This window comes from Gekko japonicus, unplaced genomic scaffold, assembly GCF_001447785.1.
Source record: "Gekko japonicus isolate JY-2015 unplaced genomic scaffold, Gekko_japonicus_V1.1 scaffold720, whole genome shotgun sequence".
NCBI classification, from domain to species: Eukaryota; Metazoa; Chordata; class Lepidosauria; order Squamata; family Gekkonidae; genus Gekko; species Gekko japonicus.
This window is the reverse complement of record NW_015165256.1, coordinates 445,380-462,600: the sequence shown is the minus strand read 5'-3', so window position 1 is coordinate 462,600 and position 17,221 is coordinate 445,380. Positions and strand designations below refer to the sequence as shown.

Genomic DNA, 17,221 nt, shown 5'->3' with positions numbered 1-17,221 from the left:
AGTAAGCAGCAAGGATCCTTTCAGTGAACCTTCCCCCATTTACAGTTCTTAGGATTTAAACTACTATAAGATCCACTGTGGTAGGAGTACTGCGTTTCCTTGCTCAAAATACACATCAGGCACACTAGAGCCAACAGGTATGAAGACTTTACCTTGTAAACTGTGGCAATATTAATTTATACTGTGTTTCATTAATTTAATTCATTAATCTCTACAGTCATTATTTGTGAAAACGGGATCAAACTATGACTGTTTGCATGAGTATGTCTCATGTTATTATACATACCTGTACGTTCCAAATCTCTCCTTATAGCATCTCTATCATGCCAGTCCTTTCTCCTTTGCCCATTATCAAGGTGGATATCTTCCTTTTTCCTTGTACGGGAACCCTTTGAACAAATATATATAAATTATATAAAGCACTCTACCCACAAACTAAACTACTGATAAAAATTACATTTACAAAATATTATTTCATTTCAGCGATGTTTCACTTCTATAGCAACACTTCAAGTAGTAGGTGACTGGGGCTGTGAACCAGAAAGTCCCTAGTTCAAATCTTGCCTGTGCCATAAGCTCAACTGGTTCATATTCATTAAAAAAGTACACTTAAAACTGTACAATTAAAAAATAAAGCAATAAAACAAATTATTTGGGATGGGAGGTAGAACAGACTCAAACAGAGAATTTTAAAATACTGAATTTTTAAAGAGCCAGAAACAAAACAAGAAGCCTTCAATACAGGGGGTAATGTTTACTTCATCTGAAGGGGAGCAGCAGAAGGGAAAGCTCTGAGTTGATTCAGGAGAACAGGAACATGATGACATCTCTGCCATTATTTCTTACTGTCCTGAGAGTAGTTGGCCTTCCGCGGCCATTGTGGTGGGGAAAGTGTCAGCTTGAAGCAGGTGAACAGGCATGTAAATATCTTTGCCTGCCCCCTTCTCAAAAAATGGGACAGGGACACAAATGTGCTAACAGCCATATCCTCATGGATAGGTGATCTATATACGTACAAATTCCTTAAATAAGCCCTTATGATTTATAACCTCACACTGATAGCAACAAAACCCCAGGCTGTTAAGCTGCCACTCTGTTCAGCAACGTTTGTAGCCTTTCTCCAAGGAAGAGGGCTCCAAACTTTGTTAACCGTAACTAATATGAAAGAGGCTGAACTCTGTGTGGAATATGAAAGCAGCAAAAAAAAAACCCGCCACTTAATAGACAAGGTAGGAATCTCTACTTATTCAGGTGGCTATAGGAGTTTATAAATTAGCCAAGAAGAAACAACCTCGAAAATAGCTTGATGAGGTCCGAAAATGTTCTGGGAGTGATGGAATGTTGAGAGCAGTCCGAACAACAACTAAACGGGAAAGGAGATGAGGAGCTTGCTCAAGCCCTAAAGGGGCTGCAAAGTCCTAGAAGGGAAGATTTGGAAAGGGAGATTATGAGAGTTTCCAAATTTCCTCCCTGCTTACGATTCCTTGTGGGCTCCCAAGTGGACCCCTTAATTTGCCTTTACAAAAGGACAGAATAACCTGTTATCAGGTAAGAGTTACTTAATACAACTCTAACTTACATTGATCATAAAAGAACTAAATGCAAGAACCATGAGATGACTCTACTCTTGAGATTCTCAAAATAATATTTCACAATCAGTTTGGTATTTCAGCTTGGGAAGGCAATTTTTTTGAATAGAATTAAAGTTAGACGCCTGCTCAGAAAATGTAAATGTAGGAATGAATGTTCCATATAACATCCATTGTGCTACAGTTTATATGAGACTAGGACACCTGACCACTCTGGTTTGCCAAGTGTAAATGACTTAGAGGATTACTGAACCAGAGCTTTAACAGTTACATTTCAGAGCAGAACAGATGCATTTGGCTTTGATATCTACATAAATGTCTATAGGACTTTGCTATAAATAAGTCCTTATGTTTTCTATACCAAACGAATAAATCCAAGTGAAGTATTTTCCTCTCTAATAACAGTTTACAGTCTGAAAGTTATTTTATCTCCTTATTTTACTTAAAGTGAGATTTCAGTAGACGGGCATATTAGGTCTGCTGCAAATGACTTACCAATCTTTGCTTAAAAGATTGCTAAAACAATCTAGGTATATTTAATAGCCAAAGATCTTATATTTTAATAGATAAGTTGGACAAAAGGGAGGCACCACACCCCACAAATCCATGAGGATTCCCTACCATAAAAGTGGGCATGCTGGTACCACACAATTGGGCCATAGTTTTCCTAGGTAGAGGCTGCCTGGTGAGAGGGAGGGAAAACTTAAGACAGAGTGGCAGGTAAAGGAAGACTGAATGTTGGATGGGAAGGAGATAGAGTTGCCAACTCCAGATTAGAACTCTCCCCTGCAAAGCAGCCATTTCCTCCAAGGTAACTAGGGTTGCCAACCTTCAGGCGGGGGGGCTGGAGATCACCTGGAATTACAACTGCTCTCCAGATAGCATAAATCCATTCCCCTGGAGAAAATGGCTGCTTTGGAGGGTGGACTCTGTGGCAATGTACCCTGCTGAGGTTCCTTCCTTCCCCAAACCCTCCCAAGGCTTCACCCCCAAATCTCCAAGAATTTCTCAATTTGGAGCTGGCAGCCCTAAGGGGAACTGATCTCTGTAGTTGGGAGATCCATTGTGATTCCAAGAGATCTCCAGGTCGGCAACCCTAGAAGGAGAGAAGGAAGCAGGAAAAGAGGCTATGGGGGTTTTCAAGAAAGGGAAAAAGAAAATAGTGCAAGATAGGGGTATGCAAAAAAAATTGTTTTTTTTCCTATTTGGGTCTATTGGTGCCCCAAAATACCAGTATTCCCAAATACTAGTATTGGTATTATACTTGTATTTGACTAAATACTTGGGAAACCAGAAATTTATTCGGCTCCATTACACCCTGTAGACATCATCGCCATAGGGTATAATAGAAAATTTCACTCACTGAGTTGTGCCACCACCGTGGTGCAACTCAGTGAGTTCAGAAGGCATTTAAACTTTAAATGCACTCAGGCCCCGGTCACACGGGCCGGATATCGCGGGGGGGAGGCGTGGCTGTTTGCCCCGCGGCTACATAACGCGCGATTGCGCCATCAGACCTCCCGTGGAGGTTCAGTGGAGGTCCCGTGGGTAGGGGGAGGTGCCGATCAAACGGGTTTGGGGGTTTTTGTACACCAAAGTATGCACATGCTCTGTTGGGTGCTTGTGCGCATCCATGGAGACTTGGGAAAAAAACACCCTTTTTGCAAGGGGACATGAGTGGATGCCAGATGCCACCGGAAACGCGATCAGACGCCTGCCCTTGCCCCGTGGTTACCGGAAACTAGTACCTCGGAGGTACTAGTTTTTTACCCCGTATCTTCGGCAGGAAGCCTCGGGTGAGCCACGGGAGCTCTACGCTTCCCAGATGTGGCGGTGAGATCGCGCCCGGAAAATCCGCCTATCTTCCGGCTCTCTAGCGTGGCTAATGTTCCGTGTGACCGCAGCCTCAGTTCATTTGCCGAGTTGTGTTGTGGTGGAGGCACGATTTGGCAAGTGAACTGAATGCAATATTTCTGGAGGAGACACAATACTGAAGTACTTGGGGAAGTGTGAATAAAATGCCAAAGGAAAGAGGTAATCAAAAATTAGTACTATATGGCTGATACTGCCGTAGGAAGTTGTCTCAGAGATAACAATGCCACTAGTTAGACATCCAGCACAATCACCAACTACTTAACCATTTATATTCTTTTTGGGAAAGAGGAAATAGCGGGGGAGAAGAAAATGAAAGATCCCTGCAAGTCCTTGTGGGTCCCCTGCTTGTACTTCCCTACTTCTCAACTGATCTGCCTGAGATCCCAGCAAAAGGAGTAGCAGTACATCAGTGAGCTCTGCACAAAGAACACATTGTTTTCCATGCCTCCTGGCCACACAAGCCAAACCTTTAAAGTTCTAATAATTACAAGTAAAAGGAAAACAAATAGACTGTGTGTTGTTCCAAGCCTTTAACTGTAACCATGGGATGAATTCTAAGTCCCACAAATGGAACAAGTTTGCAGAAGTGGATCTTGTTTGCCTTCATCTTCCTAGTCCCCTATTCATCCCCAAAACCATCCAATGAGGGTCAGTAAACTTTTCTGAATATGATATGTACAGTACAAGTGATGGTGGCTGTAAGAAGAAGAAGTCAGGCTAGATCCCCTACGCTCCCCACTCATGCAAAAGCAAGGGGAAGGACAATTATCAACTGATTCCCTTTCCTTACTACAGCCACTTACACCACATAGCAGTTCGTTCAGGACTCTCAGTAAAGGCTGCATGGAGAGTGTCAGGTGGCGGGGGGGGGGAGAGTAGGGAAATGTGCTACCAAAAAACCTCTGTTCAATTGCAATAGTTACATTTCAACTTCACATTATTAACTATTGAATACAAAGTTGTTAGCAACAGAACTTCAAACAGTGTCAAAAGCATATAATCTGAACATTGTGAAATTCATGTAACTGCTGTGGTCTGCAGTGAAGCAAGAGTTCAATGAAGTTTCTATAGCAACGTGAATTATTTAAATAATCCTTTTTCATTCTCTAAAGATGACTGCAAGCAAAATGATGATACACATGTATTTAACTGTCATGATTTAATCCTCCAGCCTACATAAGGAAAGGTCTAAGAGACTGGCATAATAATTTATTCATTGATTCTAATTACAGAAAGTCAAGGCATGACATCCATGAAGGGCAAGTAAGGAAATTTATTTTACAAAATAAAAAAAGTATTGATAATGCCACAACATGAAACTCTTCAAATCTTCCAAAATATAAACTATTGCTTCCAACAAGCTGGCATGCATAAAATGAACCCCAGCCTTTTTTAAAGCCAGTTCCTGAACACAGCTGAGACAAGCAGAAAGACCAGTAATTACTCATCCACTGTTGCGCAAAGTTAAATGTGCCAACTTAGCATTAAAAAGTGTCTAGAAAAAAAAATCAGTACATCAAATAGAAAAAATAGAAGTTTAAATATATAACTTTTATTTTTCTCTTTCAAACACACATTCCCATCCATCCGTCCCTCTAAAGATGTAAAATTCCTAGAGAAATCATCTCTTTTTCAATGTACATTTCCAACTTAAAACTAAGGATCAAGAGCAGATTGTTCAAAGTAACCTTGCAAATATTAACCAAACGCAGATCAGTTCCAAAGTCATTACATTATTGAAAATATTGCTGTATTTGTTTTTCTTGATCTCTCAGATACTATTTCACAGTTGCCTGAATGGCAAAAGTGTTCAATGTTTTCTTGTCGGACCAGCAGAGTGTGGCACACCAAAAATACTAAAGCAAGATTCTACATTAGCTCAGCTGAGTGCAGGAACTGGTTTTATGCATAGCCACTCTAACATGGAAAGTGAGAAGTGTTAAGGCCAAGGCTTTTTAAAAATTTATGAAGTATACGGTGTAAGTTCAGTTTATATGGAGTCAGACACTAATCTTTTAACTGCATACTGATCCTGAGATTTTTTGTATGTAAAGGAGATACTTTACCACTGAGCCACAGTTCCTCACCTTGTGTACATCTGTACTCATTTATATTTATTTTTTGTGTGTATCTGTACTCATACATATTTATTTTGTCATTCCCTCAAGGATCCCACAGCAGCAGACTTTGCCCCCCATCTTGAACTATAAGATTGTGAAATAGTTTGAGATAAAACAGAGTAGCCCAAGATCACCCAGTAAGCTTTGTGGAATAGTAAGGATACAAATCTAAGAATTTCCAGTGTAAACTCAGTACTAGGTAACACACCACGCTGGCTCATTACCACCACATAGTGGCCAAAGATTAAGCCATCCTTTTATAAGATCACCTTCAGCCTCAGTTAAAGCCAAAACCATCAACATGATTAAGAGTAATTAAGCCAAGCTTACAGGCAATTAACCAGTCATACCTTCTATTTTCTTTCTCAAATATACTAGTATTGATGTCTGTTGTACACTGGTTATCCACTAGCTTGAGTCATGTATTCAGACTAATGAGGCACAGCCTCAGTTTGGCTACAAACATTACAGCAGTATTTGCTATCTTTTACAGAGACACACAAAGAATAGAGTGCACATTAGGGATTGCAGCAGATCAGTTTATTCAAGGCTCTTTCTTTTGGTCTTGCTGTATTTTTGAGGGTAATTTTATTAATTGTATTTTTCTTTAACTTGTGGTTATTTATGTGTTTTTAAATAATTGTAATTTCTATTGAAAGCCACCTTGAATTCTGCAAGGTACAATGGCAGCTACTGAAGGTGTTAAATACATAAGAAATAAAAATTCTATTAAAGAGAAAGAAGAACTACAGAAAAGGAAAATGCTATTTTAAGGCAACACAGATCCCTCAATATCCCTCTACATTAAAATGTTCCATCAAATATAGAAACCTTTCATCTGCAATCTCTCACTCCTATACAAAAACAAGCTGCTGAATTTGTTTTAATAATACCAGATAATAATGGATCCAAATTCTGGACTCAGACCATTGCCCTCTCTGGGAGATTAGACATTATTTCACTGAGCCAGCATGATATTAAGTCCTTATGCTGCAAACCCTGTGAATGCTAGTTGAGGAAGGCAGTGGCGCATGGCAAAAAAACTTTTCTAAAAAAAACCCCCTCTTGAATCACTCAGTAAATGTAAATATTTCAGATCCCAACCAAACACAACTGTGTTCACTCTTGGGCTGGGGGGGGGGGGGGGGGGGGGGGGTTGGCCACAGAAACTTCCCAGCAGCTAGGTAGCCAATAATCCAGAAGCGGCCTTGGAATTACACAAATCAGGAAGGTTTGGAGCCACCAGAGAGAAGACTTCCATGGTTCAATTAGCACTGCAAGCAAAATCCCAGGTAGATATCCAGGGAAAACAGCATATAGAATCAGGAAGCCCCCATAGAGGGAATTAGATGCACATCAGATGTTTGTGAATGCAGAATAGTTGAGCAGCTGGGAAGGTGGACACTCTAGCAGTAAGCATTTCACTGTCAGGGGAATGTACAAAAAAGTCTACAGCACAGTGAGTGGCAGGTCTCCTCACATTCAATTGTTAGTGAAGGTGGACAATCTTTTTTCAAGGAGTTTACTATTGTTCTGACCTTATCATATCTGTTGTCGCTGTACCTTCATTTTGGCCTCTGAAGATGCAGGACCCATCTCTACATGGGATCCCTGATATCGAATAAGCAGGATGAGTTAACCAGTTCAGTGCTTTTAATCCCTACATGTACAGGAACCCAACTGGGAAAGTGTCACAGGAAGTAAAGAACACAATATGAAGCTACATATATCTAAGGCAGATATCGAATTATGGGAGGCAGTATATAATACAGACCTCTCTAGGAACTTGACAGAGTTCAAATTACAAAAAGTTTGGCAATATATACAAATAACTCAGTCAGGAGAGCTACCATCTGATGCTTGTGAATGAATGCTGTTCCAGATAGTGCTGGAACTTAGAACCATCTGTAAAAATAGTTGAATGAATGATGTTCCAGGTACCACTAGTATCATTCTGAGCATGTAAACAACATCTGTAAAGGTCTCATGGCCCAGGACCAGAGGAGTTTGTGACCACAGCAATATTATTCAACAAGACACAAATGGTGGACAAACACCAAACACATTTTACCACCATGAAATGAACATGGTGTCGCAAGTTCAGTGGCCAGATAAGGATCACAGTTTAGTACCACACTGCCGGGAGTGTAGCTCTCAGAGGTTCAAGTGGTTCTGCATATAGGCTTTGCACATTATGAGGCCCTGGTAATGATCATTCTTCAAGGCAAACATTCATGCTCAATAAAATACTATAATCAGACCAGAGCATGCCAAGGTCCTGTAAATGCCCAACAAAGATGTACCATCTGCTTCCTGTGAAGAAAAATAAGGAGCAGCAACTACTGGGATGATCATCTGGTCTAATTTTCGCTCTGGATCAGGACACAAAATATATCCTAGCCAAAGTACATATTTAATCCTAGCTGGGAAAACTTGTAACCATTTCATATTAACCATCAATATATGATTAAGGGCTAGCTGCAGCTGTCTTCCTATCAACTCCTCTAGAATTTGCAACATATACCTGAAGTCATTCAATCAGACAGAGTCAGTGACAGGAGACAGCAGTGTTACCATTAATCTTTATGGGGAAGAGTCAATGATAATACATTATTTGTCCATATCATTTTACAGAATACCACAACAATTTCACTAGATGAATTTTGCAAATTATAGAAGAATCAGAACTTTGCAAACAGTGCTTGATGGTTTTGAAAGCAGCAGAACGTATCTACTCAACATCTTTAAGATCTCAACAGACACTTCCCCCACAGAATATCTTCCATATAGATCTTTGGTTTTGCATTATTTTTACTTACTGGGAGTTTCCATTTTACTAGAGCCATTTGCAGGGGGCTTCATGCATTGAGTAGGGGCAAAAGATTCCAAATCTCATTAATGAGGAGGATTACTTGCTCAAAAAAGTTTTTATTTATTTATTAATTACAGTTTTGTTTTTGTTTTTATTATTACTACAAACACTACAAAAGGGAAGGGAAATAACGGGTGCTAAGATTAACTAATAACATATAAAGATAAAGCAAGGATCGTCATATCTACAAAATTCTTGATAGTCATTCCTACTACATTGCTATAAGAAGAAAATGGATTAAAGGAAAAATAAAAGGTAAAGGTTCCCTTGCTCGAAAGCCAGTCGAGTCCGACTCTAGGGTTGCGGTGTTCATCTCCGTTTCAAAGCCGAAGAGCCAGCGCTGTCCAAAGACATTTCCGTGGTCATGTGGCCGGCATGACTAAACACCAAGGCGCACAGAACGCTGTTACCTTCCCACCAAAGTGGTACCTATTTAGCTACTTGCAATTTCTTGCTTTCGAACTGCTAGGTTGGCAGGAGCTGGAACTAGAGTCGGGACCTCACTCTGTCATGTGGCAACTTGGGTCTCAAACTGCTGAACTACTGACCTTCCACAGCCTGCAGTTCAGCGTCTTAACCACTTGAGCCACCGCAGTTCCTAAAGGAATAATACTGGTTGCCATATTTCAAAATTAATAAAGCTAAATCAAGCCTGTTTAGCCATTTAGCCAAATTGGGTACATCATAGTTTCAAATACAAATTAATCTTTCAGAATTCCATTACATTACGTTAATTATCTCCAGTGCTTATTCTTTTTGTATTTCATTTGGACTTTAAGAGTTTTAGGAGCAGCCACTCCTTTTTTGGAGTCAGACCCTTCAGAGGAGCTGTCAGGAATAGTTATACTGTCTTCAGACTCACAATCGCTCTTTTCATCTGCTTGTATACTGTCCTCTGTTTTCTGTTTATCATTGGATGCTGTTTGCTGCTGCTCCTGGGTGCCATCAGCATACTGGTGACATTCAAGCCCGAAACTCCATGCCAGCTGGGTGAGAGGGCGCATATAGATGTTAAACAACATCAGGGAAAAAAGTGCCCCCTGAGGGACCCCACACTCCAAGAGGTATCTAGAAGACACATTCTCTGTGAAATCCTGCCAAATACATTTGCAGACCATAGTCCTATTATGTTAACTCTAAGAGACGAACAAAAAAAAGCAGATGGACCATGAATTTAAGTCTTCTACAAGACCAGAAATTTGTTAAAAGAACTAAAGAAGAGATTGTGGACTTCTTCAAGAGAAATATCCAACCTGAGGTAAAAATGGGAATAGTTTGGGATGTTTTTAAAGCCTTTACTAGAGGTTGGTTTATCAACAAGAATGCGTGGAAAAATAAGCAAGATAAAAAGAAATATAGTACCCTTGTGGAACAAATAAAAATTGAAGAATCCAAACTGAAAAATGTCATAGACTCTAGAGATCATAAAATGAAATTACACCTCCTCCACCACAATCTGAATATACTTCTGAATAATGAATTAGCCAGAAAAATTGAGTTTACTAAACAATACTATTTTGAGAATATAAAGAAACCAAATAGATGGTTAGCCTATAAGCTTCGCAAAGAAAAAGAAAAACATACTATTATAAAATTTAAAAATGAAAAAGGGGAAGAAAAATTTAACATACAAGAAATTAAAAGTATAGTGGAAGGGTACTTTAACGAACTATATTGTCAAGGGCCACAGGAAGAAAAACACAACACAAAAAATTCTGAATGAAACAATAACAATGTGTGAGATTGTAGAAGCGATCAAGAGGCAAAAAAAGAAAAAAACTCCAGGTCCTGATGGTATCCCGGTGGAATTCTACCAGGTATTTCAAGAACAATTAGATATACCGTTAAACAATTTGTTCCAAAAGATAGGAAAATCAGAAAAGATACCAGATTCATGGAATCATGTGCTAATTACGTTAATACCTAAACCAAACTTGGAAGGATGTGAAATCAAAAATTACAGACTCATATCCCTTTTTAATTCAGATTATAAAATATTCGCTAGTATATTAGCACATAGATTGAAAATGGTTCTATCGCAAATAATACACCAAGATCAGATGGGATTCCTGCCAAAGAGACAAATAAAAACAATCTACGCATAGTCATTGATGTATTAGAGTATTATGAATCACACCCTGAGAAAGAAACTGTATTGATGTTCCTCGATGCTGAAAAAGCATTTATCTTGGAACTTTCTGTTACAAAAATTAGATATAGCGGATTGCGGAAATTATTTTTGGAGTATGATAAAGGTAATATATTCAACTCGATATGCTAAAGTTTTAGTAAATGGAGATCTAACAAAAAATATAGAAATACAGAAAGGCTCGAGACAGGGTTGTCCACTATCCCCTTTATTGTTTATTTTTGCATTAGAATCGTTAAATAATTCAATAAGAAATAATGAACAAATAAATGGTTTAAAAATAAGAGGGGAGGAATTTAAACTCCTAGCATTTGCAGATACTTTGCTATTCATAGTTGAGAATCCAAAAAATCCATAAATTTCTTGATGGAAGCAATTAAAGCATATGGTATAGTAGCTGGTCTAAACATAAATTTTAAGAAAACAAAACTGTTGACAAAAAACTGTCAACCTGGTACTGCACAAGAAATTCAAAAAATGACATCTATGGAGATAGTGAAATACTTGGGAGTTTATATAACCAATAAAGATAGCTCGTTAACAGATGATAACTATTACAAATTACTGGAAGATATTAAAAGTGATTTTTTGCAGTGGAAAGATATACTGTTATCTTTGATGGGCAAAATTGCGACTATAAAGATGAATATACTTCCAAGCTTTTTATTTTTAGTCCAAAACATACCCATCTTGAAGAGCTCAAAATTCCTTATAGAATTAGATAGGATCACCAGAAAGTTTATATGGCACCCCAAAAGAGCAAGAATTAAATGGAAAGTTTTACAAGACAGAAAGGAAAAAGGAGGGATGAACATACCAAACTGGACATTATACTATCAGGCAGCTGCATTAACCTGGATAAAAGAGTGGATAATGTTGGAGGATACCAGAACATTGACCTTAGAAGGTCATGATCTATATATGGGTTGGCACGCATTCGTATGGTATGAAAAAGAAAAAATACATTCAATCTTTAATCATGTACTAAGAGGAGCCCTAAGTAAAGTCTGGATTAATATAAAAGAAAGATTTTATAGAAAAATACCAAGATGGGTATCGCCGTTGGAAGCTTTTGTAATGCCTTCACTTATGTTAACAAATAAAATAGCCAACTATGACAAGCTATTAGAAAGAAATGATACTTTAAAAACAGAGGAGAAATTGAGACGTGAATACCAAATCAACTTATCATGGTGGGAGCGATCCCTATTACAAGATAGATATGGAAAAGATAAAGTACAGGGATTTGAAGATAGGAACAAACAACTGGATAAGATCTGGTTATCGTCCAGTGACAAATTAATTCAAAAGCTCTATAGATTCTTGTTAGATGACTATGAGCTAGATGAAAATATTAAAACTACTATGATTTCGTGGATGCGGGATATGGCAAAAGGCATGGAAATTGAGCAATGGGAGACAATATGGAAGTCCATTAAATTCATGAGAGCTATTTCCTTCAAAGAAAATATTTATAAGATTTTCCACAGGTGGTATTGGTCCCCAGATAAAATTGCAAAATGTTATCCCCAAATGTCCAATAGATGTTGGAAGTGCAAAGCGAATGTGGGGACCTTTTATCACATGTGGTGGAAATGTAGTAAAATACAAAATTACTGGAAAATGGTGCATGGAATTATTTATGAAATGTTGAACTTAGATGTACTAATGCCTGAAACTTACTTATTGAATATATTCCCAAAAGACTATGCAAAGCAAGATATATATTTATTAGTATATATTATAACGGTGGCAAGAATACTTGTGGCCAAATATTGGAAGACAGATAAAATACCTTCAAAAGAGGACTTAATATTAAAGCTCTTAGAGCTAGCTCAAATGGATAATTTGAGTTTACTACTTCAAGGTAAAGACAATAAATTACAAAGTAAAAGATGGTTAAGGGTATATAACTGGATAAAACATGTACAGTTTAATAAATAAGTAAAAAGTTAACTATTTGTACAAGACATGTCGCCTGACTCAATAACTCTAAAAATTTATGTAATCTAAGAAAAAGAAATGTTTGTATTCTTGTGGAAAATATGAAAAATAAACGGGTAGGGGAAAAAAATAGAAGACACATTCTCCCTGAGCACCACCCTCTGTCCCCGACGGTGAAGACATGAGGGCTACCCCACGAACTCCTACATTGGCGAGGTGGTGGGTCAAAAGATCCTATTGAAGGGCTACCCCACAAACTCCTACACTGGTGAGGCGGTGGGTCAAAAGATCATAATTGACTGTGTTGAATGCTGCTGTAAGATCTAGTAACAATAGCAGCACCGACCCGCCTCGATCCAGCTGTCTACAGAGATCGTCTGCCAAGGTGACCAACACTGTTTCCATCTCATGGGCAGGGTAGAAGCCAGACTGGAATGGATCCAGTGCTGATGTCTCATCCAGGAAGCCCTGGAGCTGTTCCGCTATATCCAGTCATTTACATAACAAATAACTAGAAATGTGAGAGCAAAATGGCTCCTCTCTCTTTGCTCTTACACTTCTCATCTCCTCCTGCTTTCTCTGATGTTCCACTGTTCAAACTGCCATGACCAGCTTGATAAAGTCAAGAACTCACAAGGTTAGCTGGTCAACAGTGGTGAGAAGGGCCAAGTATCTGAAACTTTTTCAAAAGTGAGCAAATATATTTTTTGGTATTTTGAAGACAGAACAGTAAGTATTCATCTCATATTCATATTCTATTAAAAATTATCATCTAGTTTGATTTTTTCATTACTCCATACAAGATAATCAGTATTCTCATTTTGTCTTGATCTGTTCCCACTAATCTGAACACACATTTTAGCATGGAGCATCATTTCTGCAAGCATGGAATAAATGTAAATACTGGCAAACAACTAATTTTAATCTAGAAAATCATAAATATAGACTCCTTTTCCCAATAATTCATATCCCTGAGAAGTAATTTTAGGTGCAGTTTGACCTTTTGGCCCTCTTTTAATGCCTGGACACAACATTTAAACGCATGTAATATCATTAAGTTAATCTTTCTTATAGATTCCAGTTATATAAAGCACCAAGATTCCCAACACTTAGAATATCTACTCACATATTGACAGCAGCTTTCCATATTATGCAAGGCTGTCCTTTGGTATAAGTATTTCTCCTGATAAAGACTTAATTTCTCACTGATCCAGTGTTAATCAGCATCAGTTCCAGAACTGGAGGAGGGTGGCAGACTGGGTCCAGGAGACAATAAATGCCTCTCTGGTCACTCCTTCCTTAAAGTGGACAGTAGAGTGTCCACTTCTTAAAAAATCCCATTCTGAACCCAGGAGAGTAGAATAACTTCCGTCTAGTCTCAAATGCACCACTCTTGAACAAAGTGAAGCTGGCCAACGTCAGGGATTCCCCAATGAAATGGATTGTTTGGATACATGCCCTGGTGGATGCCATCTATCATGAGACATACAGGGCAAGTGTAACTCTGTTAATTCTCCCAGATCTGTTGATGGCATTCCATACAGACTAGTGCTCATTTTAAAGCCTTCTCCGTGGCAGTGATGACAGCAAAGAAATAATATTCCTCCGCTATTATTGCATCCACACAGTGTAGACCTGTAGAACTTTTCTGCGTGGTCAGGAGCCTATTGGGTTCTGGCCAACAGGAGGAGGTGAACTACTCTGCAGCACACTGCAATCATTTTGCTAAGCACTTTGTGGATAAAATTCTTGCATCCATTCTGACTTGGACTCTATATTAGCCACAACAGGATCAGATGGTCCCAGCATGCTGATATGTCCAGTTGTGTGGCATATCTTTCAGCTTGTGCAGTCTGAGGATGTGGACAGGATCCTTGGAAGGCTGAGACTGAACACCTCCTTGTATGACTCTTGCCCCTCTAGGCTGCTTAAATCTGCCACAGGAGGGCTGGCAAGCTGGGTCCAGGAGACAGTAAATACCTGCCTGGGAGGGGGGTTATTCCTGCCTTCAAGCATCTGCTCCTAAAGAAACCTGCTCTGAATCCAGGAAAGTTGAATAACTACTGTCCGGTCTCAAATGTATCATTCCTGATTCACAATGTTCCCTCTAAGCTGAGTTAGTGTGAGCTAGCTCACAGTTTTTTAGCCTCCAGCTCACACATTTTTGTCTTAGCTCAGGAAGGAAGGATCTTCTTCGTGGTCTCTGTGCAGGTCACACACCATGGGTTTCACGCCTGCGTTAAACCTCCGCCGGGAAGCCTAATAAGCTTTAGCGACAGCTTTCCAAGTGCGGAGTCCTCCCCAGTCTCGTGCAGCACGCACCATCTGAGCATGCTCAACAGCTACGGCGGACTCCGCCCCCACTCAGTTCTCTTTTAACCGCCTCCTGAGAAGACGTTTTTTCCCCGTCGTCCGGGGAAGCCTCCTCAACTGTAACAAAGTAACTGTTAATTGTCTTTCAACACATCACTAATTGCCCTGGGCAAGGGGCGGTCTATGGGACCCACGCCTTATTTTAAGAGGTGTCTGAGCTGTTCAGCGAATATCCCCCTAACGGACGGCCACTGCTGTTGCTTGCGCTGCTTGGGGGAGGAGCACAGACCCGGCTCCTGTCAACACTGCCGGAGATTTACAAGTCAGGCGAGGAAGAATAGGGCGGCTCGCCTGAAAGTGTTTTTGCTGGAGCAGTCCCTTGCCCCTACAATGTCCGCACCACCAGGAAAGGGGCAATCGCCGCCTCCCCCACTGTTAGAGAGGGGAGATTCGGTGCAACGTGCTGCAGCTACTAACGGGCAGCAAAAGGAAAAGGCTGGCAAAACGCCTAAAAGACAGTCTTGCTCCGCAACGAAGCACTCAAAATCGAAAGTGCCCAAGTTGTCTGAAAGCACTAAACCTACTGCGGCTCGAAGGGCCACTGATGAGCGCTGCCAGGCACCGTTAACGGTTGCTCCTATTGTGCTGGCTGGCCTGTCCTCAAACTCGCCAACGGTAAAAGGCAAGGGATCGCGTTCGGACATGTCCACTTCGCAGGCAAGCACTCAACCGCTTGCGCAGCCAAGGCACATATCGCTTGTGCGCACCGTGCCGCCACTGGAGATCCTGGCTGAGGTTGGGTCAACGCCCAGACGCCTAACGCCAGATGGCCAACGTCTCTATGACAACGGTTCCGCTAGCCAGTCCCCCACCTCCTCCGCCTATGCCCTCAGTGAAGGTTCGGAGAGTTACGAGTGGGAGAGAGAGAGATGGAGCCAGGATCGGCTGGCACCGCCCGCCCGGCCCCGGCACAGAAATACCCTGAGAGGCCGGGTCGCGCCCGCATCGCGACACAGGTCTAGATCACCCTCGAGAGGAGGGGTGCGCGGACGAGAGGGCGAACGTACGCCTGGGCACGACCGCCCCTATCGCGATGGGCTGTCAGCTCGAGCCTACACAACTGGGACTGGAGCGGCTATGCCCTTAGGTGGTCAAGATTCTTATGACCCAGCCGGGGAAGATGATGATACGCTCCTGGACAGCTATGCCTCGCCTACACAATCAGAAGGCCACGCATCGGGCCACGGCTCCGATAATGAGGAATACCTTGATGGCCCTACCCAGCGCGACACAGATGTCCAGCATGCCTTGCCTGCCTCAGTGGACAATGGGGGCTTTGTGGACTTGATGCAGAACTTGGCCAAGGCGCTGGGTATCCAGTCAACGCCTGACCAGCCCCCTGTCGCAGACCTAGTGCACGATATGATGCAGGCGGCTAGACTACTCTGCAGGAGGCCTGGAGTAGACCGGCTTCGATACCACCTATCCCTAGAAGATATGAAACAATGTATAGGGTGTGTGGAGATAGCGACTGCTCCTTACAGTCCCAGCCGGAACCAAATTCTACAGTAGTACATTCCTCATCCAAGACAAAACAATCACGCTACCTGGCTCCGCCCGACAGAGAGGGGCGGAAGGTGGACTCTATGGCTAGACGAATCTATGCGGCTACTTCAATTGCTACTAAAATGCAGACATACATCTCTTATATGTCAGCGTATTTGTTTAACCTCTCTAATACGATCGAGACCCACTTGGACCGGTTACCCGAGGAGAGTAGAGCGGCAACTTTGGGCGCGATCCAGGAATCCCGTAGAGTTGCTAGACAGCAGGTAGCGATGGTGAGACATTCCGTCTCTTGTTTTTCACGAGTTATGGCTACCACAGTGGCTCTGCGCAGACACGCTTGGCTAAAATCGACAACGCTCCAACCGGATGTCAAGCAACGGATTGAAGACCTTCCGTTTGATGGCTGCGGCCTGTTTCATAAGTCCACCGATGATGCGCTCAGAGATGTGGACGAAAGCCGCAAGCGCGCACGTAACTTGGGAGTTTACACGCCCTACCACCAGCGGCCCCAAAGGCAGAGGCCATGGAGGCCTCAGTATGTCCGGCGCCCCCGGTCTCCACCCCATCCAGAGAACTGGAGACGCCGCCCATATGTCTCTAAACAACAGTACCAGCAGAGACCGAGGGCTGCACCCACCAAGAGGGCCACTCAGCAGCCTAAGCAGTCCTTTTGACGGTGTGGCAGCCATGCCCAGGTGCGCTGTCGGCACCGGCATTTTAGGATCGGGCACTTGGCTCCGACCCTACGTCAGTTTGTGGGAACAGATCACAAACGATCACTGGGTTTTGA

At 41.4% G+C, this 17,221-nt stretch overlaps 1 protein-coding gene across 2 annotated transcripts in view; it reads right to left on the bottom strand.

Moving 5' to 3' along the window:
- Positions 1 to 17,221, bottom strand: part of GALNT10 (polypeptide N-acetylgalactosaminyltransferase 10) — an 88,348-nt gene that overhangs the window by 52,861 nt on the left and 18,266 nt on the right. The window contains exons 3-5 of one of the 2 annotated variants that reach the window (XM_015410168.1): positions 9,005 to 9,014; positions 7,722 to 7,737; positions 287 to 375 (exon numbers count right to left, since the gene is read on the bottom strand). In XM_015410168.1, the coding sequence (XP_015265654.1) occupies positions 287 to 375; positions 7,722 to 7,737; positions 9,005 to 9,014 (115 nt within the window). Of the gene's footprint in view, positions 1 to 286; positions 376 to 7,721; positions 7,738 to 7,993; positions 8,017 to 9,004; positions 9,015 to 17,221 lie in introns of both variants that reach the window. The other variant, XM_015410167.1, reaches the window with a different exon arrangement.